We start from the raw sequence: 22,305 nt of genomic DNA on the forward strand, positions 1-22,305 counted from the left end.
CAATCATACTCAAACTTCACTGTCATTCAAACATCATAATCAAATCAAATCATTTTTAAAGTATTTTACTTTGGAATCAGAAACTCTGAAAAAGCTTCCAAATCAAATGACAGATCTCCCTTAAAACCATAACGTAATTGAATACTAACAATCACAGCACCTATCATCTATCACCAAATATCCTATCATCTGCAAAAAAACTACTGCATCAGCTACTGACTCAGCTGCTAGAGTCTGACCCAGAATTGATCGAAGTTGTGTCCATAGTAATTCTACGCCAACCCCGCGGTAATGTAACAGACATAACCCACCCATTTTTTTTTCGCTTTTTGGAACGCTCTTCCTTTGGATATTGAGACGAAACCTTCTGGCCGTCTGCTTCTACCTTCAAATCTGCCCTACGAGCACTATACTGCCCAGATTCGCATAACAGTCCCATGTCGACTTTTGACCAATTTGCGTTTTTTGCATAAACCAACTCAACATCGTCAGAAGCGGGGGCCCAGATAGCCGTAGCGGTAAACGCGCAGCTATTCAGCAAGACCAAGCTGAGGGTCGTGGGTTCGACTCCCACCGGTCGAGGATCTTTTCGGGCTGGAAATTTTCTCGACTTCCCAGGGCATAGAGTATCTTCGTACCTGCCACACGATATACACATGCAAAAATGGTCATTGGCATAGTAAGCTCTCAGTTAATAACTGTGGAAGTGCTCATGAGAACACTAAACTGAGAAGCAGGCTCTGTCCCAGTGAGGACGTAACACCAGAAAGAAGAAGAAGAAATGTGTCAAACTTATTTCTTAAGAATATACTAAGCCAATGTTTAAAACCATGCAAGAATATTGAATTTATTATGCTTGATTGTATAGAGCCATGTCTTCAAAGTTTGTACGGATAATTTGCGGACACCCTGTATACCAATATATTTGCATACTAGTCCCATCATGTTCATCGGCTTGTTCGACAGCTACTAAAACACTCATTGTTATTAATGCTCTGGTTGTTTCATTTGCTATTTATGTTCTTTGGCCGTAAAAAATTAGTTATAGTACAATCAACTCTCCGTAACTAGATGTTAAGGCGACTATCAAGTTAGGGAAATATTGTGTTACAGAGCACAAAATCAGGGTAACTTTGGTTAGAGGGACCATCGAGGTATTCATGAAAACCCACATTTACTACACATTCTATAACTCGATATCGAGATACGGAATAGCGAGTTACGGATGGTATACTGTATGTCCATGGATGGATGTTTGACACATTTACGATTTCAAATAATTGCAAAACCGACCCAAATGTATTGAGGTGTCTTAAAGAGAGCTGTTTTCCAAGCTTTATGACGGAAGAGAATTGTCCATAGAACTCACTGGATTTGAACCGTACAAATGTCTATTTCCAGTCTAACTTGAAGCCACTATCCTGTAGATCACTTCAAATAATAATAGGACATTTGGATTCATCTCTTTTAGGTTTTAGGGATAACTTATCTCCTGTATGACTAGCGGCCCTCAAGAAAAACGTCTCCGAAAAATTCAAATTTGCCTATCTCAGTAACAAGCATGTATTTCGAAATTTTTTAAAGTTGTATTTTGTGTTAACATTTAGATGTATTATAAAAGGTACATGGACATTGATTTTCCATTGTTTTCAATGCGAGATCATTTTTCCAATATTTTGCTGTTCGGATAATTTGCGGACACCCTGTATTATATTGTATATATTCGCATAACAGTCTCGCTACGACTTTTTTACATTTTTAGGCAAAATTTCAACTTGAATTCAAAAGAAATTTATTAGGTTTGTTCGTGTACTCGACATACAGTGATATGTAGGAATATAACACATTTTAGGCCAAATAGAGACTCAAAATGGAGCGAAATTGTTTCCACATTTCAATCGTCTGTTTCTCAGTTTGTCGTTTTCCAACATGGGACTGTTATGCAAAGAGGGCAGTACCATGACCCCACAGTTATGGATCAAATAGTGTGGAGTCCAACCCATAAAATTCAATAAAACGACATGTAAAATGTAAAATTGTAATTAAAAAAATTGGGGTGGGTAATGTATATTACATTACCGCGGGGTTGACGTAGAACTACGATAATTAATAATTTGATTTGTCATGTGTATGAATTTGTAAGTGTACTAGTTTTGTGTTGTTATTGATCGGATGAAGTTTTCAGAAGTTAACTCTTTTTGAACTCATTTTGGTAGTCCTGAAAAGAACCATTTGTCGTTCTGTGGTTCCGAGAACCAGTGTTTGGTTTTCCAAGAATAATGCCAGATGATTGAATTTGTTTGTTTGGTCGTTGCTTCCTTGTGTTGCTTGGTTGGGTGATCGGTTTCTGGCTCCAGCTGTAGTTCGCCAAACTCCTCCAGTAGATTAGATGTTTGGTAGCACGGGTGCTTCGATCGTGAGAATCGATAGAATCGGTCCAGTGCTTCGGTATGTAGCAATATCCATTGCATGAGCATTTCGGTTCTGTACATTGATACTCATCAATATGCAGGCTGGGCCGCTATGATCCAGTATTTCACGCAGTTCGTCTCAAAGCGTCACTAATCGATGATTGCCTAAGCGCTGCAGCTCATTCCTCAAGTCAACCCTTTTGGGAGAATTGCTGCCTTTGGCGTGATGGAACTTGAAAAAATGGTAGAGTTTGTCAAAAATAGTCCTTGCAGTGAAGTAACCCGTGACAAACCAACATATACCAATTGCTGATCCTGGCTTTTGTCATAGTCGTACACGACCTCGGGGAAAGTTCCACCCTGCGACTTATGAACAGTAAAAGCACAGGCACTAACCATCGGGAACTGAATGCGTTTGCATTTGATTATGCCGCACAGTTTGAAAGTAAAAAAAAAATTCTCTATACAGGAGTGAAATTGGAATTTCAAAACCAAGAGCCTTACGTTTGCATGAAATATTTTGAACTCTTATAACTATTTGCTGGTTTAACGAAATTCCTTGAATGGCACCTCAATTGAAAGACAATACATCAAAGGGTCATGTCGTTTACTTACTGAATCCCACATACCTGTAAAAATAGTTTAATTACTGTTTTAAAAGAGAACGTTGATTTCGAGCAAATTTATAAATAGGGGTGCTAAAGAAAATTTGACGTCATTTGCTTTCCATTCTCCGTTTGGATCGCATCTCAGCAGGCAATAGATCGTCTGGCTCTGACCGGGCGTGCTTCTCAGGCACAGACATCGATAGCGAAGGACCTCCCCGTTTGTCTTGCTTCGCTCAAATCAAACTGTCGAGCGAGCGAGAGAAGATGCCGTCCGAAGCCAAAGTCATCACCGCTGCCGCCGCCAAGAAGAAGAAGAAGGGGAAGCAGTCCACAGGTGAATTTGCGGTCGAACTGTGAACACGGTCGGGCAAGTCATTCTCGCTTTGTGTTTCACCGCTTGTTTGCGTTCACCCAGCCATCGTCATCGCCGCCATCATTATTTCGACTTAAGCCCGGTGATCCACTACCTGTTACTGTTGTGCGCCATCCACGCCACGAAACTTTCGGTTCGTCGTATAAGCAAATAACTTGCTCAAATTTATACATTTGAGTTGAGGATTCCCCGTTTGACCATGGCAATCAACTGATAACATCCCGCAGTGTTATTTATCTGTAAGAGCATCAAAACTAACAAAGCCATCGGCCCTTTTCAGGGCCATCAAATTAGTGGAAAAGAGTTAAAAGAGAAATATTTCCGACTTTATATATGACTTCTTATATTCCTAAATCAATTTCACAGCTTCAGACAAAATTTCATTTGTCATGAATAATTTATGACTAAACATTTTGAGACTGTAATCGCGAACGCTGCTGCAGTGCCGTCGGGGTGAGTGCTCAACATTCCACAACAATTGTTAAATAGAGTGGTATTCCCAACAGCGTCTTTGATGTTCCATAGCACTTTGATTAGCAAAATTATCACATGTAACAAAATTGCGACATATTTAGAATGCTTTTGAAAAGACATTCTCATAGAACAATTGTAATAATTTTGGCACCCATGGATCAGAAATTTACCTTCATAATAAAGAAAACTATTGATTATCAATAGCTCATATTGAATATTTAGTTAACGTCAACCCTTCCAGCAATTCATGTTCGATCAATTTTCCACGCATTAGCATTCTCCGCAATTTCCAAGTAATTCTAAGCCCAACACATTATTGGCACATACCCATTTGCCAGATTGGTCGATCAGAAAGCGAAGAGCACAAAAGGGAGGAGCATCATCTGCTATTCTGAGGATATAAAACATGCATCCTTCGTCGGATTCAGTTTCATTCCAATTCCGCTTTCGAGCTGGTAAGAGCTCCTCCGAACTTGCTCAGCGAGAAGAACCTCGCTGCTAGAAATCTGCTGAGCTGTTAATCTTCAAGCTTCAATCCAGCATCTGGTTTGTGAAATCGCTCAAGATTTCTAGGTTGACCGATCCGCGCTTCTAAATTTCGACTCGTGGTCACAGCATCCAAGCTCAATCGGCCCTTTTCAGGGCCAATATACGTTCATAAAAGGGTTTATTGGATGATATTTACTGATTTATCTATAATGATCTAAATATCGCGGTATACTATAATTTGGTTCACATAATTTACCCCACATAATTACATGAATTTGAGAATTTACCGCTGCAGCACCGTCGGACCGTAATAACATCATACTACTCAGCATTGTATGGTATTTCTAACAGCATCGTTGATTTATCATATAATAGGGGAACACTTCCTAAATTGTCGAGTATGGAAATTGGAAAATATATTAAAATTGCGACAGATTTTAAATACTGATCAATAAACTGTTTCCTGACCAATTGTAATGAGCAACTATTGATCTGAAATTTTTCTACAGGTTAGTCTATTGCAAATGTCATAGTATATAAATCAGAACACATTGAACATTGATCAGAAATATTTAAAATTTGCACGAAACCAAAACATGCGTGATTTCAATTTATTGTAAGCTGTTAAAATAATGTTGATATTTTTACTGTCCATACGAACGCGCATGTGAATTTTCCAAGATATGTAAATCCCTAACCAAGACATCAACTTCATGTATCTTATCCTAGATTGGTCAATCAGAAGAAGGCGAAGAATACGAAAGGGAGGAGCATCGTCTGCAATTCAAATTATGTAAAACATACTATCTTCGACAGATTCGGTTCATTTAAGAGACGAATGACCTTCGGATTAAAATCCCTCTGTAACAACAACAGTATTCGGTTCATTTCATTTACACTTTCGAGCTAGTAAGAACTTCTCGTGATAAACACAGTATAGCTAGTAATATTTCTTAATGTGCTTACCACAAGCTTACTATAATCTCTTAATTCATCTCGTAGCATCATACAATATCTGATTTATCACGAATAATCGACAATACGACAATTTGAGGATGTTCCGAGAACGCTGCTGCAGAGCCATCGGGATGAAATAACAGCATAATGCTCATCTTGTACATCCATTGTTTTTCAGTTGTTGCTTTCGCTCTCTGGTTCCGTTCGCTACTCGCACACTGCTGTGGCTTTCACGCGCTCTTCTTTGCTGCTCCGCTGCTTGATCCGTTCGTTATGCCGTTCGATTTGTGAATGAGCTGGGAGCAGAACAACCAGTGGTTTTATTGGCTCGAGCTCCGTTCACCGATGGCAAGTGGTGGGGTTCTCGCTTGGTTGTTTCGTCACTCCGTTCGCTACTCGCACGCGATTGGTTATTGCTTTCGCGCTATTTTCGTTGATGGTGTGATTCTTCGCTGAGAAAAAAAACTGCAACTCTTTTGATTTTTCATGCCAAATGACCAACTTTGATAAACTATATCTCAGTTATTTATGGACCGATTTGAATGAAATTTTCACAGAATATCAGACATAACTTAAATTTTATCATATATTATTGAGTGATTTTTCCAATCACATGTTGACAAGCAGTACCGGTTTGACTAAAGTGAATTTTTTGACGATTTTTTATAATTGACATAACTAAACATATTGAAGGAATAGCTTTATGGTATCTTCAGCAAAGTTGTAGATTTTGACGAGATGAATAAGTTTGCTGAAGACAGTTTTCGTGTGAGGCTATCAGATTTTAAGATAAAAAGTTTTGAATTTTTCGTCGAAAATTACGGTTTAGTCAAACCGTTATTACTTATAAACTTGTGATTGGAAAAATTATTCAAAAATATATGTTAAAACTCAAGTTACATCTGATGTTCTGTGAAAGTTTCATTCGAAAATATTTCCATAAATAACTGAGATCTAACATACCAAAGTTGGTCATTTTGTATGGAAAATTGAAAAAGTTTCAAATGCATGTGAATAAGTTGGGGCCTTCCTTAGCCGAGTGGTTAGAGTCCGCGGCTACAAAGCAAAGCCATGCTGAAGGTGTCTGGGTTCGATTCCCGGTCGGTTCAGGATCTTTTCGTAATGGAAATTTTCTTGACTTCCCTGGGCATAGAGTATAATCGTACCTGCCACACGATATACGAATACAAAAATGGCAATTTTGGCAAAGAAACCTCTCAGTTAATAACTGTGGAAGTGTCATAAGAACACTAAGCTGAGAAGCAGGCTATGTCCCAGTGAGGACGTTAATGCCAAGAAGAAGAAGAAGAAGAATAAGAAGATGTGAATAAGTTCTCAGTTTATTCGACAAACCAGCTAAATATTTCATGGGAGCACAACAGCAACAGGGTAGCGGATCACAGGGATTTAGTTGAAATCTGGAAACGTAGCTCAATTTTGAAATCTTGAGCGTTTTCACAAACCAGATTCTAGATTAACAGCTCAGCAGGCTTCTAGCAGCGAGGTACTTCTCGCTAAGCAAGAGCTCTTTCCAGCTCGAAAGCGGAAATGGAATGAAACTGAATCCAACGAAGGCAGCATGTTTTATAACCTTGGAATAGCAGATGATGCTCCTCCCTTTTGTGCTCTTCGCTTTCTAAACGACCAATCTGGGAAATGGGTATGTGCTAATAATGTGTTGGGCTTGGAATTACTTGAAAATTGCGGAGAATACTAATACGTGAGAAATTGGTCGAACATGATTGTTGGAATGATTGGCATTCCCTAAATATTCAATACGAGCTATTAATAGTCAATAGTTTTCTTTATTATGACGGTAAATTTCGGATCCATGGGTGCCAAAATTATTACAATTGTTCAATGAGAATGTCTTATCAAAAGCATTCTAAATATGTCGCAATTATGTTACATGGGATAATTTTCCTAATCAAAGTGTTCCCATAAAATATGGAACATAAAAGGCGCTGTTGGAAAAGCCACTCTATTTTACAATCGTTGAGCACTCACCCCGACGACACTGCAGCAGCGTCCGCGAGTACAATCTCAAATGGTTGAGTCATAACTTATTCATGACAAATGAAATTTTGTATGAAGCCGTGAAATTGATTTAGGAATATTAGAACTTATAAATAAAGTTGGAAATATTTCTCTTTTAACTCTTTTCCACAAATTTGATGGCTCTGAAAAGAACCGATGGCTTTGTTAGCTTCGATGTTGTTACGGATAAATAACACTGCTCGGACCAGCAAAACTCAGGGGGCTTCTGGTATTTGCTCCTAACGGGATTGCTTCTTGACCACCAATGATGATTTCATCACGAGTCGAAATTTTGAAGCGCGGGTCAACAGCTCCTCGGCCGATGAAATTTGCGGCGGCGATGACGATGGCTGGGTGAACGCAAACAAGCGGTGAACCACAAAGCGAGAATGACTCGCCCGACCGTGTTCACAGTTCGACCGCAAATTCACCTGTGGACTGCTTCCTCTTCTTCTTCTAGGCGGCGGCAGCGGTGATGGCTTTAGCTTCGGACGGCATCTTCTCTCGCTCGCTTGACAGTTTGATTTGAGCGAAGCAAGACAAACGGGGGCGTCCTTCGCTATCGATGTCTGTGCCTGAGAAGCACGCCCAGTCAGAGCAAGCCGATCTGTCGCCTGCTGTGATGCAAGCCAATCGGAGAGTGAAAAGCAAATGACGTCAAATTTTCTCTAGCCACCCCTATTTATAGATTTGCTTGAAATCAACGTTCGTTTTTAAAACAGTTATTAAACTATTTGGACAGGTATGTGGGATTCAGTAAGTAAACGACATGAAGCTTTGATGTCTTATCTTTCGATTGAGGTGCTAATCAAGAAATTTCGTTAAGCCAGCGAAAAGTTATAAACGTTTAAAATATTTCATGCCAGCGTAACGCTCTTGGCTTTGGAATTCCAATTTCACTCCTGTATAGAGAAGAAAGACGTACTTCTACGTCAAAAGCACGGATTGAGTCGTTTCAAATTGGAACTTCGGTTGGTATACTGTTTTGAGTGTAATTTTTACATAGGATTGCATAAAAATTAATGTTTTCGCTCTACACCAAGTTTTCCATGCATTTTTGTCTGCTGAAAAATGAAATTTACAAACCTTGATGTTTTATTAGTTTTATCCTTATTGTTCTTGTCCAAAAATGTCGAATCCAATGCTTAAAATGGCAGAAATCTACCTTCTTTGGAAGGATCCATAACCTTGCTAAACAAACCGTGCTGGTCCATATTATGGATCATTAGTTAGAAGTGCTAATATTCGGTATTTAGAATCAACAATCAAGAAAAATGTTTTCCAAAAATGAATTCATACTAAATCGAAGCGAACGAGCATGTTTTATGCTATAACATTTAAATTTTACCACCTGTGGGAGCTTATGAATGCTGACGGCACTTCTTACAGAAAATGACCATATAATGTTAGCTGTGTGGTACCAACTAAACATTTGTCAAATACAGCGTTATTTAGCGGTTGAATGTTGTGTTTAACATAACAAATGGTAGAAGACAAATAGTATAGCATGGGAAAAATCCGTAACTGTGTAGGCTTGGTATATTGATTCTTTAACCCGTATAGGCCTGAGTGAAAGCAAAAATACTAAAACCCTTACCACTCAGCGAATACTTAACGCATTCAAATATTTTTTTTGTCAGTATACTGGCCCACATATCTAGTTTCTAAAAATGGCCGGAGGAACTCGGGAATACACCTGTAGCCAGAGTTATTGCGGTGGGTCACTGGGTCAAGTCGGGTAGAAAAAGGCGATTTTTTGGGACATGCCAAGTTATCTTTATTTATTTTTAATGGCATTAATTTTATTTTGTATAAATCATTAAGATCTGATATTCAATATTATAAATTAATAGTTTTGCACCGTTTAGAGTGTACCAGATGCGGCCAATCGGACTTAATATCTTGAAGAACCGGCTCTAGATTTGTAAGGTATTAAACCGTTTCAAATCTCTAAAAGTATAGATCGAACATAATAGTTCACTAAAATGCATTCCCATAAGCTTGACACAAATGTTAAGATACAAATTGTGCACTTTATCATAAATTTAAGGCATCGCGGGGTCCCAAAAATGGTTATTTGTAGGATCAATCAAATGCAGTTGACATAATTATTCAATTTAATCGATTATCAGAAGGATTACGCTGATGCGTTTTTCTTAAAACTCCTTGATATGGTGGCCACATTATATCCGATTCTGAAAATTATCTGTGACTTGAAATTTGCCTACCTCCAGGGGCACAGAAGCACAAAACCCTTGTCACCTGACCTGACCCAGTGATCCATCGCAATAACTCCGGCCACAGGAACATTCCCGAGATTCTTTGACCACTTTTAGAAACTAGATGTGTGTACGAGTTTACTGACAAAATATAATTGAAATCCGTTAAGTATTCGCAGAGTGGTGAGAGTTTTAGTAATTTTTCTTTCACTCAGGCCTATACGGGTTAATAATGTCCAATTAGCAATCACTGAAATTGTTATTTACTAGTTCTCCAATACGTTTTCATTTTGTGACTTCCTTGACCTCATAAAAATGTTAAAGCTGGTCATCGTAAGATTAACAAATACAATTACAATTTGAGCAGAATGATCATTTTCACACGCTTAGCTAAAATTATATAAATTACCTGAATAATTAACTTACCTTCGGCCACACCAGCTGTATCAATTTTTCCGGGTTTATGATGTATATCCAGATAAATCAAATGGTTCCCCATGAGTTGCAGGATGAAGCAGATGACAACATTTTTCCTGCTCATTTTCGTGGTTTTGAAAATTTCCCCATCACTGTTCAACGTTTTCCAAATTGGCTCCAAGAACAAAAGGATCGTCATGTATAGCAACAGAACTCGTTGCACGATTTCGTCCGATTCGAGGAGCTTCCCTTCATCGGCCCCAACTTTTGAGATGTAGTCTGGTAGGACAATTTGGTCCATGTAGGAATAAATCGTATTCAAGCTCCATTCTAGAGAGCGCACTTTATTTTCGTTGAAGCGGAGAAGAACCACCTGGAGTACTTTCAGCAAGCTAGTGAAGATGTCATCATCCTTTGTCGTTTCGATTTTCTCCAATAACTCAAGAAGAACTTCCTGTGGCGAACATTTCTCAGCTACCAGTTTCAGTAGATCTTCACATACGGAAAGCAGCTTAGAATCATCCAGGAGAAGCGCCTCGTTCAAATTGTCGACCAACGCTGATACCATATCCATACTCTCGGTCTGCAACAATCCATTTTCGTTTTCTCGCAGTAAATTGAACACATCTTTGAACTCCTTTGATTTCAACTTAAATTTCACCAAATTCACTAAACTCATGACTTAAACGTTATACAAACTTGTATAGTTTCGGAAATCAGCTGTTTGTTGCGTATCCAAGCGAGAAAATTATGGGACTTTGACGTTTAACATTTTGTGAAAAATCCCACATGAAAATCTGTCAACAGTGTCAATAGAGCGAAAAACAAACAAAAGCTCGCCGAAAGGATCAACATCAGCAAAAAGCCCCGAATTGCGTAACTTCAATAAACTACGAACGAATCAAAATCTCACATTATTATTCTTGAACTTACCTTTGCCGCAGCGGTAGTGCAATAATGTTATTTTGCCTAACGTGTTCATTTTGATTATTATTTCCGCAAACGCTTTGAACTTCAGGAACAACTGGTAGACACTAAAGAAACTATAAGCAAAGAAGCGAAATGTTCCAATTGGAATTCCAAGTTTACTGTCAATGTCATTCCAATCGAGCAGGAGACTTGTCAAACACTTTTTCACACAAGCTAAAAACGACTCACACAAAAATGTTACCGCCCACGAAAATTTTGCTTCTTCTGAAGTAGCATATTTTCTGAATACTTGAGTGTCGGTTGCAATTTTCATGCTTTGCATAAAGAATGCTCTACTAATTACATTGGTTTTCCACACATTCAGTCAATTTTTCATTCGTTACCCAAACCTGTGAAAACTCAACACATAAAACCTGTGACTCACTTTTAGCGTGGGATTCAACATTGGCAGTGCTGCGTAATAGATTTGGCATAGTTGCTAGCTGATTTATTTTGAATATGATCAGATTTCGTCTCTTTATAATTCAGACTCTTTACTAAAAACGACTCACACAAAAATGTTACCGCCCACGAAAATTTTGCTTCTTCTGAAGTAGCATATTTTCTGAATACTTGAGTGTCGGTTGCAATTTTCATGCTTTGCATAAAGAATGCTCTACTAATTACATTGGTTTTCCACACATTCAGTCAATTTTTCATTCGTTACCCAAACCTGTGAAAACTCAACACATAAAACCTGTGACTCACTTTTAGCGTGGGATTCAACATTGGCAGTGCTGCGTAATAGATTTGGCATAGTTGCTAGCTGATTTATTTTGAATATGATCAGATTTCGTCTCTTTATAATTCAGACTCTTTAGTGTCTACTAAAGAGTCTGAATTATAAAGAGACGAAATCTGATCATATTCAAAATAAATCAGCTAGCAACTATGCCAAATCTATTACGCAGCACTGCCAATGTTGAATCCCACGCTAAAAGTGAGTCACAGGTTTTATGTGTTGAGTTTTCACAGGTTTGGGTAACGAATGAAAAATTGACTGAATGTGTGGAAAACCAATGTAATTAGTAGAGCATTCTTTATGCAAAGCATGAAAATTGCAACCGACACTCAAGTATTCAGAAAATATGCTACTTCAGAAGAAGCAAAATTTTCGTGGGCGGTAACATTTTTGTGTGAGTCGTTTTTAGCTTGTGTGAAAAAGTGTTTGACAAGTCTCCTGCTCGATTGGAATGACATTGACAGTAAACTTGGAATTCCAATTGGAACATTTCGCTTCTTTGCTTATAGTTTCTTTAGTAGACACAAAAAAATCATGCAGGTTTATGAGCCTACACGCTAAGATCAGTTTACCCATAAATTGGAAGTTGATTTACCCATATTATTTGAGTTCTACGTTACTCATTTTATGGGTAAAATATACACGGAGCCGCAAATCAACCCAACTTTGACTTCCCCATTAAACATTTGACAGATCAACAGCCGACTAAATTTGTTGAAAAATCGATCGATTGTTGCACCGACGCTTATGAAAGTTTAACACAGGGATCAACCGAATATCACCCGATTTGATAGGGTGGGCCGACGTAATCCTACTAAATAGGTGGATAAATCGGTATTTTAAGTAAAATCCAAGTAAGTTGACCTATACTAAACACCAGATTTCGTCGGCCACCCGATTTAATCTGGCGATTAGTCAGTTGATCGCTGTGTTAAACTTCCATAAGCGTCGGTGCAACAATCGACCGATTTTTCAACCAATTTAGTCGGCTGTTGAACTGTCAAATGTTTAATGGGGTTCTTTTGACGCAATGAGCCATTTTACGAGACGTTTCGGAACAGCTGATCGCCGCAACGGCGTCAATTGACAGGAGACCTGGGATTAAATCCAGCGTGATTTTCAACAACGCCTCATCTTACCCTAGGACAGGACTTGTCAGGTACTAGTGCAAATTTGAAACCATTTGCCCAAGATTATTATAATGACAGGTTTACCGATCTTAGCAGTCAGTGGGTGCGCGGTGTGATTAGCTGCGGAGAAGGCGGAAGTGGCAGCTGGCGAGTTGGTTAGCTGGCGGGTTTGTGTACTCAACCGTTTCTATGGGGTTGTTAGGGAATGTTTATTCCAACAAACATAAACACAGTGAAGTAAAAATTTTCTCCAGCATTTTGTCGCGAATCAAATTTTCGTCTTTAATGTAGTATTCCGGTGTTTTGTGTCGAAGAAAAACAGATTATTTGAAAAATTGGTTTACAATTGCATGTAATGCATGTAAATGTGGAAATTTCGAATAGTGCAGCGGGTGAGAGCCACCCACCACCGATGGTCTACCGATGAAAGAGAGGATGCGCCACGGTGTCGCCGTCTGACGATGACGGTTGTATTCTTGTAACTTTATCTCGTAAGTTAAGTGACTCTACTATCAGTGCATTACACAGTGAAGTAAATTCAGATACTTTGCCGCAGTGTTGTGAAAAACTCAATTTCTCACAACTCACGCTTGAGATTTTTCATGCGTGAGTTTTCAATCACGCATCTCAGCAGTCAAAAAATCATGGATGAGTTGGCTCACCTTTTTAACTCATTGTCTCGTATTTCCACAGTTTACTCACATTCGGCAACAATTTCTTGTTAGTTTGGTAAAATTATAGTAATCCTTTCTAACGTAAACAACAACGTGCGAGTGACACGAGTTTTTGCCGGGTTTTGCGACTGAATCATTTTTTACGGTTTGAGTTGATTGAGTTGATTTTGCATCAAAATCTCAAGGGTGAGATTTGCAAAGCAGATCTCTAATGAGTTTGCTCTCACGGGAGAGCGTATTGATTGAGATTTGAGTCTGAGTCTATCAACACTGCTTTGCCGCGTATACCACACAGATGTGGGTGTAAAAGAAACATTCTATACCTACTTTGTCACGCCATGCATCTGATATCAAAACAACCAAAACAAACTCGCCAGCTGTCACTTGGCATTTCAAAATGGCGGAATGGGAAATCTGACACATTGGGCTACCTCCCTTCTAGATACCTTGCATTTGCCTGTCAAAAAAGACCACTTCTGATTGGTCGTTTTGGCAAAGGCCTACTTTCACATCGTTGAGATGGATTGCAACAGGGCACTTTGTTGCTAGCCCGGCCGTGTTGCTAGTTCATAAGTTAGAGTTTTTATTGAAAGTTTGAAAATGTTTCATGAAATCTTTTTGCTACAAATCAATCTATATTCGATGTTTGGTTTACCGCATGTGCTCCTACAATACTAAAATAAATCAAAAATACTTAATTGAGTGCAGTATAATAGAAATTGTATCAATTTTCTTTAAAAATATCGCCGGATTTGAATCTAACCTACTTTAAAAAAGAAGCTAGCATTCGCTATTGCGCTAAAGGAATGAAGCATGCAAGAAACAACCAAACTGTGAGCCATGATACTTAAATTTGTTCAAATGATTTGCTTAAAAAGGATACTGATAGCACTGGCTTTTGCATCGTCAAGGACATCGATTGAAAAAAAACGGGGCAGTCCTTGTTGAGCTGTCACGTCCTGTCCTAGATCTTACCAAACGAGGACATGGATAAAATGACAAAAATGAGATCCAAAAATGTTCGTTACTGCAACATTACACCTAGTTATTGTATAATCTACCTCTTTGTTACCCATATTGCACATAAAAAGGTACTTTTGTGATCAGAAATATTTTAATAATTTTTCTCCATTTATGTTTTCGCCTGGATGAAAAGCTACGCTAGAAATGCGCACAGTCATCAACCATCATCATCGCGAAAACTGACGACGATGATTGAAAAATCCCAGGTCTCCTGTCATTTGATCAGGCTTCGTAAAATGGCTTATTCAGCATTTACGAGACGTTCCGGAATGGCGTCAATTGACAGGAGACCTGGGATTCAATACAGAGTGATTTTTAACAACGCCTCATTTTACCAAACGGAGACATGGAGAAAATTACAAAAAAAGAGATCCAAAAATGGTCGTTACTGCAACATTACACCTAGTTATTGTATAATCTACCTCTTTGTTACCCATATTGCACATAAAAAGGTACTTTTGTGATCAGAAATATTTTAATAATTTTTCTCCATTTATGTTTTCGCCTGGATGAAAAGCTACGCTAGAAATGCTCACAGTCATCAACCATCATCATTGCGAAGACTGACGACGATGATTGAAAAATCCCAGGTCTCCTGTCATTTGACCTGCTTCGTAAAATGGCTCATTCCGTGGGATAACCAAATTTGGGTTTACTGATATACACTGAAACGAATTTTATTGTTGAAATTACTGAATCCATGGTAAGATTAAGAACTGCACCAACGATTTTCAACCGACTCTCAACTCTACCAAAACATAGTCAACATCACTACACAAGAAAATATATTCGGTTTATTTAACCACAGTTGCAGTATTTATGACTAGAAACATGCTTGATTTGACAAGTTTTGCATTGTACTTTTGACCACACTGTGTTGTACGGTAGGTGTCACGGATTGAAATACAATGCTTTGTAGTGGATGCTACTATTTGTCGTGACCGTTCGAACAACAGTTCTTAAATTTTCAATTCCAGCGCAATAATTAAACATTTTTCTTTTCAGTTTTTTATTTCAACTTCATCCTTCAAAATCCGTCACAAAACTGACCTACTGGTTTACTTTGATATCAATGCCTACTATTGACTAAATTTCAAGATTGTTACAAACACATCCAAATATATCCCATCCCCTACACTATGGACATGGTCACATTTACTGCACTGCTCAGTGATTTGTACCAGATTATAGTAAACTAGTGGTTGGTAAATGGCTGGGTTTATTATTATAATTATTAAAATATTTCTGATCACAAAAGTGCCTTTTTATGTGCAACATGGGTAACAAAGAGGTAGCTGATACAATAAATAGGTGTAATGTTGCAGTAACGAACATTTTTAGATCTCTTTTTAGTCATTTTCTCCATGTCCCCGTTTGGTAAGATGATGCGTTGTTAAAAATCACGCTGGATTTAATCCCAGGTCTCCTGTCAATTGACGCCGTTGCGGCGATCAGCTGTTCCGAAACGTCTCGTAAAATGGCTAATGAACCATTTTACGAAGCAGATCAAATGACAGGAGACCTGGGATTTTCAATCATCGTCGTCAATTTTCGCGATGATGATGATTGATGACTGTGCGCATTTCTAGCGTAGCTTTTCACACAGGCGAAAACAGAAATGGGGTCAAATTATTAAAATATTTCTGTTCACAAAAGTGCCTTTTATGTGAAATATGGGTAACAAAGAGGTAGCTGCTAAAATAAATAGGTGTAATGCTGCAGTAACGAACATTTTTGGATCTCTGTTTTGTCATTTTCTCCATGTTAAGATGAGGCGTTGTTAAAAATTACGCTGTATTTAATCCCAGGTCTCCTGTCAATTGATGCGGTTGCGGCGATCAGCTGTTCCGAAACGTCTCGTGAAATGGCTTATTGGTAAAATTCACTCATATTAAGGTGAAGATGAATCGAAGCCAAACCTCAAATTTTCAAGAGCACAAATCTGGAGAACTAAACGACCGTTTAAAAGGAAAACTTAATCGAATGGTCAGCACCAGCTAGTGGCCAATCGATTAAGTTTTCACACAGAGAAACAGACGTAACACTTAGAACAAATCGCGATTAAAATCATAGTCGCGAAAACATGTACGCCCAATGCTAAAAACACTGTAGGTGGCTGATGGACCAACAGATGGCGGTAGTGTGTAAACGTCAAACACGAACAAAAATAACGCGAGCGCTCCGGTGCGTCGATTGACCACCTACCATATATTCGAATCGAACGTTTAAAAGTTGGTCGATGGACAGCATTGAGAGTGTGACGTCTGTTTGTCTGTGGTTTTCAGCTCAAATCCCATTTGATCTTGTTGCTGGAAAGAGAAGGGTGCGATAGCCTTATTGACAGGGGGGGGTAAACGCAACGAGGTTCGCCTACCGTTCATGTTGTGTGGGTGTATTCGTTTGGCTCGTTTGGCTCACAACGCTGCTAGGCATCCCGCTGTTCGAGTGTTGGAATGCATCAGCATTTGCTGTCTGGCATGGCCCGCGTTTCGACCTGTGCTGTTTGGGACGGCCCGCCCGAGAGATGATTGTTAGGCGAGCTTTGATCGTAGTTGACAGCCGTACACCCACCCTGCTTATTGATTTGGCATAGTTCCTACACGGAGAAATATTTTTACCTAATTTTTGAGTTTACTTTACCCAAAATTGAGTACCGCGGGGATTCGCTGGTTGGAACACGACTGCCTTCCATCTATCGAATCTGACCCGTTTGTTGGAACGACTGACAGTTGATGAAAATGCTCCACACTAACGCATCTGAAGAGCAAATCGTCACGAAACGCACATATACATACGCATTTGTTCTATATATGGAGACTTCAATACGACGGTACTCAGACGTCAAAGTCAGTTTGACATTTTTTGTTGACATTTGAGTGCTTTTTAGTTGGAATATTTTCCAACCAGCGAACATCCAACCATCGAGTCATTCCATGTAGCGGACCCCCAACGAGCGAATCCCCACTGTATATCGATTATAGTTTCAACCCAAAATCTCTCGGTTTTCTCTTTCTCCCACACGAATGTTGTCAAAAATAGAGAGAGCTGCATCTACCCAATGGGGGTACTTTGGCCCAATAAGCCAAATTTGGGTAAATGCAACTTTTCTTATGTTTGGGTCGAAAGAACTCAATTTTGCGGTAAATCAACCTAAAATTGAGTATATTTTTCTAATGGAATTAAAGCCAAACTACCTAGTGAGGACCTTGGAAATTTAGCCAAAATTGAGTTATTGGGCTCAACTATACGGAATTGCGTCGAAACAACCCAAAATTGAGTTGAATTCCGTCTCCGTGTAGATGATTTATTTTGAATATGATCAGATTTCGTCTCTTTGTGTTTTAGACTCTTTAGGTTTGACGGGTTTGACAGGTCTCCTGCTCGAAATTTTTGTCTCTTTGTTTACAGCCTTTTTGTTCTGAACTTAGCGTGCGCGTTTCTATTCGTGAGGATTCAATTAAAAGTTCGGGATAGGAAAATCAAAAAAAGAATCGTTAAAACACCAGAATGGCTTTCAAAATTATCAAGTTGTGTAAACCATGTTCGACGCAATGTAAAAAAAAAACTATATTTATAATGTGCAATGCTAATATCTACATAATTTTGAACAGGTTACATCACCCGCGCATTTGGTTCATCGCTCAGCAGGATCAGCACAGCTTTCAAATACTCTGGAGATGAAAAACATTTGGCAAGAAACCCAAACAAATCCGGGCCTCTGACCGATCTGCCGGATTACAGCTTTTTGAACGGTAGAGTAACACCATTGGGGGTAAGTGGCAATGAGCACTTTGAATTGAACTCTCGCTTACTCAATATTGTCGGTGCGAAAGAAAGTTATAATTAGAAGTTAGTTGTGATTTTATTAAAATTTATCTGATCCATGCAGCAAAGCACCCCTTCAAGCGATGTGCATAAAAAAAGTTGAAATTTTGCGTGACATAATTTGTGTACCATCCCATACTTCTGAAAATTCTTCTGGAAATTTCTTTAAGATTATAGAAGAATCCCAGGTAGATTTACAGAAGAATCACTAAAATATTATCAGGGAGATTTCTAAAGGAATTATTTAAGGATTTTCTTAAATATCTGAAACAATCCCATGAGAATTCCAAATGGATTTTGAATGTTTTTACAGTGATATTCAAAATAATCTCAGAAGTTAGTTCGCAAGAAACCCTGAAAGATTTAAAGGAAATTCACAGACATCAAGAAGATTTCATGAATATTTTCCAGAAAAATTCCGATGTCCAGAAGAACTCCAGAAATATTCACGGAATAATTTCAAAAGGAATTTCCGGAACCATTTGAAAGTAACTTTCAGAAGATCTCAAAAAAAGAAATCAGTAATCAAAGAATCTCATAGGTATTTTTAAAATATCCCAAAGAGCTGTCCGGTAGTTTTCTTGGGGGATTTCTATTTGAACTCAAGAACACTTTCTGATAAATTTCCAGAAGCATCAGAGTTTTTTTTTTGTTTTCAAAGAATCTTAGAAAAAAATTATCAAGCATCACGAAGGAATTTCCGGAACAATTCCAAACTTCTTTTCCCGAGCAGTGTCGGTAGCGATTGTTTCAATTGGCTAATAATTAACACTACGAACTGCCTATTCCGGTGGTAAAAGTCTACCTCACAGGTGATTCCTTATTTATGGTGTGATGCGTATTGTGCGTAGGAATGAATACTTAGGAGGATCTAAATAAAACCTAACCGCTAACGGAGCCTGTGGAGTACCATTGCGCCCTCTGCAGTATTGTGCCATTCCTGTGCTACCCGGAGCAATGGCGCAGGTGACCTTGTGTTTCTCCGAGATAATCGGCTGCCCTTCATCAGTCTCTAGAGCAGTGTTTCCCAAACTTTTTAAACTTTCGCCCCCTTGAGGCCAATATATTTTGAAACGCCCCCTGATATGTTTTTGAAATATTAATACTAAACGCTACACTTTGCTAAAATTTTGCTCAATATATTACCATAGTGTATCGAAGATTGACTGAGTTATCAAATTTACTTGTGTAAAATGTTAAACATTAATGGTTTTGAAGCATATTATAACCCCAAAAACTTCTTTGAATCGATTAAATACTAGAGATGGTCGGGTTTCACATATTTGAAACCCGAACCCGACCCGTACCCGACTTATTTTATTCCTTCAAACCCGGACCCGACCCGAACCCGAGACAAAATTTAAAACAAACCCGGACCCGACCCGAAGCCGAAAAATTTTCGCTGTTCAAACCCGAACCCGACCCGAAAAAGTTTTGTAAGAAAACCCCGAATAAAACCCGAGTTCGAAAAGATGATAAATTCATCGTTTCTGATGCATAGGGAAGCTTTTCGGTTGTTACTTTATGAACAATTATCCCCAAACCCGGCTAAACCCGACTTTTTTCAAGCCCGAACCCGACCCGTACCCGATATTTTTTTAACCTTCAAACCCGACCCGAACTGGAACCCGAAAAAATAATAATTTTCAAACCCGAACCCGTCGGGTTCGGGTTCGAGTCGGGTTTCGGGTTTGAAAACCCGAAACCCGACCATCTCTATTAAATACGTAAAAGCCAAGCGATTACTATCAAATTAATTTATTTGCTTGTATCGACAAATCTATCCGACATACTTTCTTTAATTTTAATTTTAACAATAATTGATTCAATATTAAATATAATACTAACCTAGACGTGTATTATAGGCCGTTGGCCAGTTTGCACTGCAAAAACAGATTTGGCCAACTTTCTGCATTTCAAAAATTTACTAATTTCAACCCATCAATTAAAAGTTTAACTAGGGTTGTCATGTCTATTACGGCTTAACAGCCGACGGTGTTTTGAAAAAACCTGAAGGTCGTAGACACAAAAGTCAATTTGGACAAATTGAGATGTAAAATTGTGAAAATAATAGAATCGTTCTGGTGGGCTTCGATCCCACGACTCCCAATACGCTCGACTGGGCGCGTTCACCAACTACGCCACAGAACGGGTAACGATTCTGCAGCGCAATCGGCCAACCTGAAACCAAAGTCCGTCACGACCCCACTTTCTCCTTCACAATCCTACATCATTTGGTCGAGTCATTGTGACCGACACGACTTTTAAAATAGGCCCCTTAAGTTCGTCAACAAAAGTAAACTTCAATTTTTTTGATTTGCGATTCAATTTTTAAAACTTTCTTATAATTTTCACATATTGTGTACTTTAAAAATACTTTCAATGCTAGCTGTGACTATAAAAAGATAACGTAAATCTAAATAAGTTGTCTTTTGGAAAAAAAAAATCAGTTGCTAATTTGTAATTCATAGCGAATTTCAAAATTTAAACTTAAAATCCTGAAGGCTTTTTTAATAATCATGATTATAATATAAGCACGTAAAGACTCTTTACTAAAGATGCACAAACAAATAGAGGGAAACATTTATATGTGGAATCAGTTATTCTTCAAATTTTCAGAGTATAATCCTTTATTGAAATGAGCGGCTTCTCCAAATGTTATGAATATTTCAAGCGTGTGCTAGAATAAGGGCGTAAGTCGCATGGTCGATTTCTCTTCATCGATCCTCTCTTCTGTGAATAAAGGTGACAAGATGCGGGTTTGTCAGCATGTTTTCACCTCAGGACACAATATTGCATTGCTTCCTAGCGTCCTGAGGTGAAAAAATGCTGAAAAACCCGCTTCTTGTCACCTTTATTCATAGAAGAGAGAATCGATGAAGAGAAATCGACCATGCGACTTACGCCCTTATTCTAGAACACGCTTGATTTGTTTCCAGTTTCTCCCATTTTCACCCTCTTTCTAGTCTTTCCGCCTCCCAAATTCCATTTTACAAATTATCGCCCCCCTGGACCTTAAAATCGCCCCAGGGGGCGTCCACTTTTGGGAATCACTGCTCTAGAGCCTGAGGCTAAATAACCCAAGTAACAATTTCAATGCTTTTTGATCTTAGATGTTATTTATTGAGGTTTTATTAGAGATGCATTAAATCCTGACAGATTTTATACAGCATTGAAAAGTGCTAAACGGTCTTTTCAGCAAAAGCCACTTTAAGATGCTCTGTAGATACCTATAAGTGCTTCCGTTAAAACTTATTTGTCGGCCAAAATTGTTGATAATAAATTGTATTTTGAAGGAGCTGTGTAGTGTCTTTTAAAACCTATACTTAAAACCTCATCAAATTTGTCTTTCAAAGACATCGATAAAACTGACAAGACTGCACTAAGTCATGTTAAAACCTTCTTAAATCTCAACTGTCTGATGTTATTGGAATGCAGTCTGCGTGTGATTACCAATATCATTATGTCGATAATGATAATTCTCTACATGGAATATCAGTTAATCAGAACACGAAAATAGAAATGGCAAATATTAATTTCGTACAATTATCTGATTACCGTATTTAGCAATTTTTCCCATGCTTGCCTTAACTTCCCGTTCTAGTGAGACAACGATACCGCACACAACAGATGAGCTACACGAACAAACTTTCACTTTTCAGGCACCTATCACTTACCGTTTTCTGCATCAGTACAACCGATGAACCACGGGCCTTATCACAACAATTCATTCAAGTAAAACCATAATTAGATACGTAACAAATCAAATTTAGTTCAATTACATCACAAAATCCTGTCTTCCGATTTGTTTATCTTTTTGACAGCACTAGGTTTCCTGAGCGCATTAAGTTTAAGCCAAGGGTCCCAAAAAACCTATTTGTCTTAGCGCAGAACAAATAATCTGATTTAGGAATATTTTAGCCAGTGGAGGGTTTTGCGAAAGGATTCATAAGGTCA

At 38.5% G+C, this 22,305-nt stretch overlaps 2 protein-coding genes across 4 annotated transcripts in view; one reads left to right on the forward strand and one right to left on the reverse strand.

Moving 5' to 3' along the window:
* The window catches only part of LOC5572051 (ubiquinone biosynthesis protein COQ9, mitochondrial), a 38,062-nt gene extending 25,798 nt beyond the window's left edge, over nt 1–12,264 (reverse strand). For 2 of the 3 annotated variants that reach the window (XM_021844265.1, XM_021844264.1), the window contains exons 1-2: nt 12,222–12,264; nt 10,919–11,020 (exon numbers count right to left, since the gene is read on the reverse strand). In XM_021844265.1, the coding sequence (XP_021699957.1) occupies nt 10,919–10,967 (49 nt within the window). In that variant the 5' untranslated portion in view covers nt 10,968–11,020; nt 12,222–12,264. Of the gene's footprint in view, nt 1–9,994; nt 10,875–10,918; nt 11,021–12,221 lie in introns of those variants that run through there. The other variant, XM_021844263.1, reaches the window with a different exon arrangement.
* Nucleotides 12,265–17,912: 5,648 nt separating this feature from the next.
* Nucleotides 17,913–22,305, forward strand: part of LOC110676417 (39S ribosomal protein L52, mitochondrial) — a 32,794-nt gene continuing 28,401 nt past the window's right edge. The window contains exons 1-2 of the mRNA XM_021844268.1: nt 17,913–18,076; nt 18,135–18,295. Of these exons, the coding sequence (XP_021699960.1) occupies nt 18,031–18,076; nt 18,135–18,295 (207 nt within the window). The 5' untranslated portion in view covers nt 17,913–18,030. The remainder of the gene's footprint in view (nt 18,077–18,134; nt 18,296–22,305) is intronic.

This window comes from Aedes aegypti, chromosome 2 (assembly GCF_002204515.2).
Source record: "Aedes aegypti strain LVP_AGWG chromosome 2, AaegL5.0 Primary Assembly, whole genome shotgun sequence".
Lineage (NCBI taxonomy): Eukaryota > Metazoa > Arthropoda > Insecta > Diptera > Culicidae > Aedes > Aedes aegypti.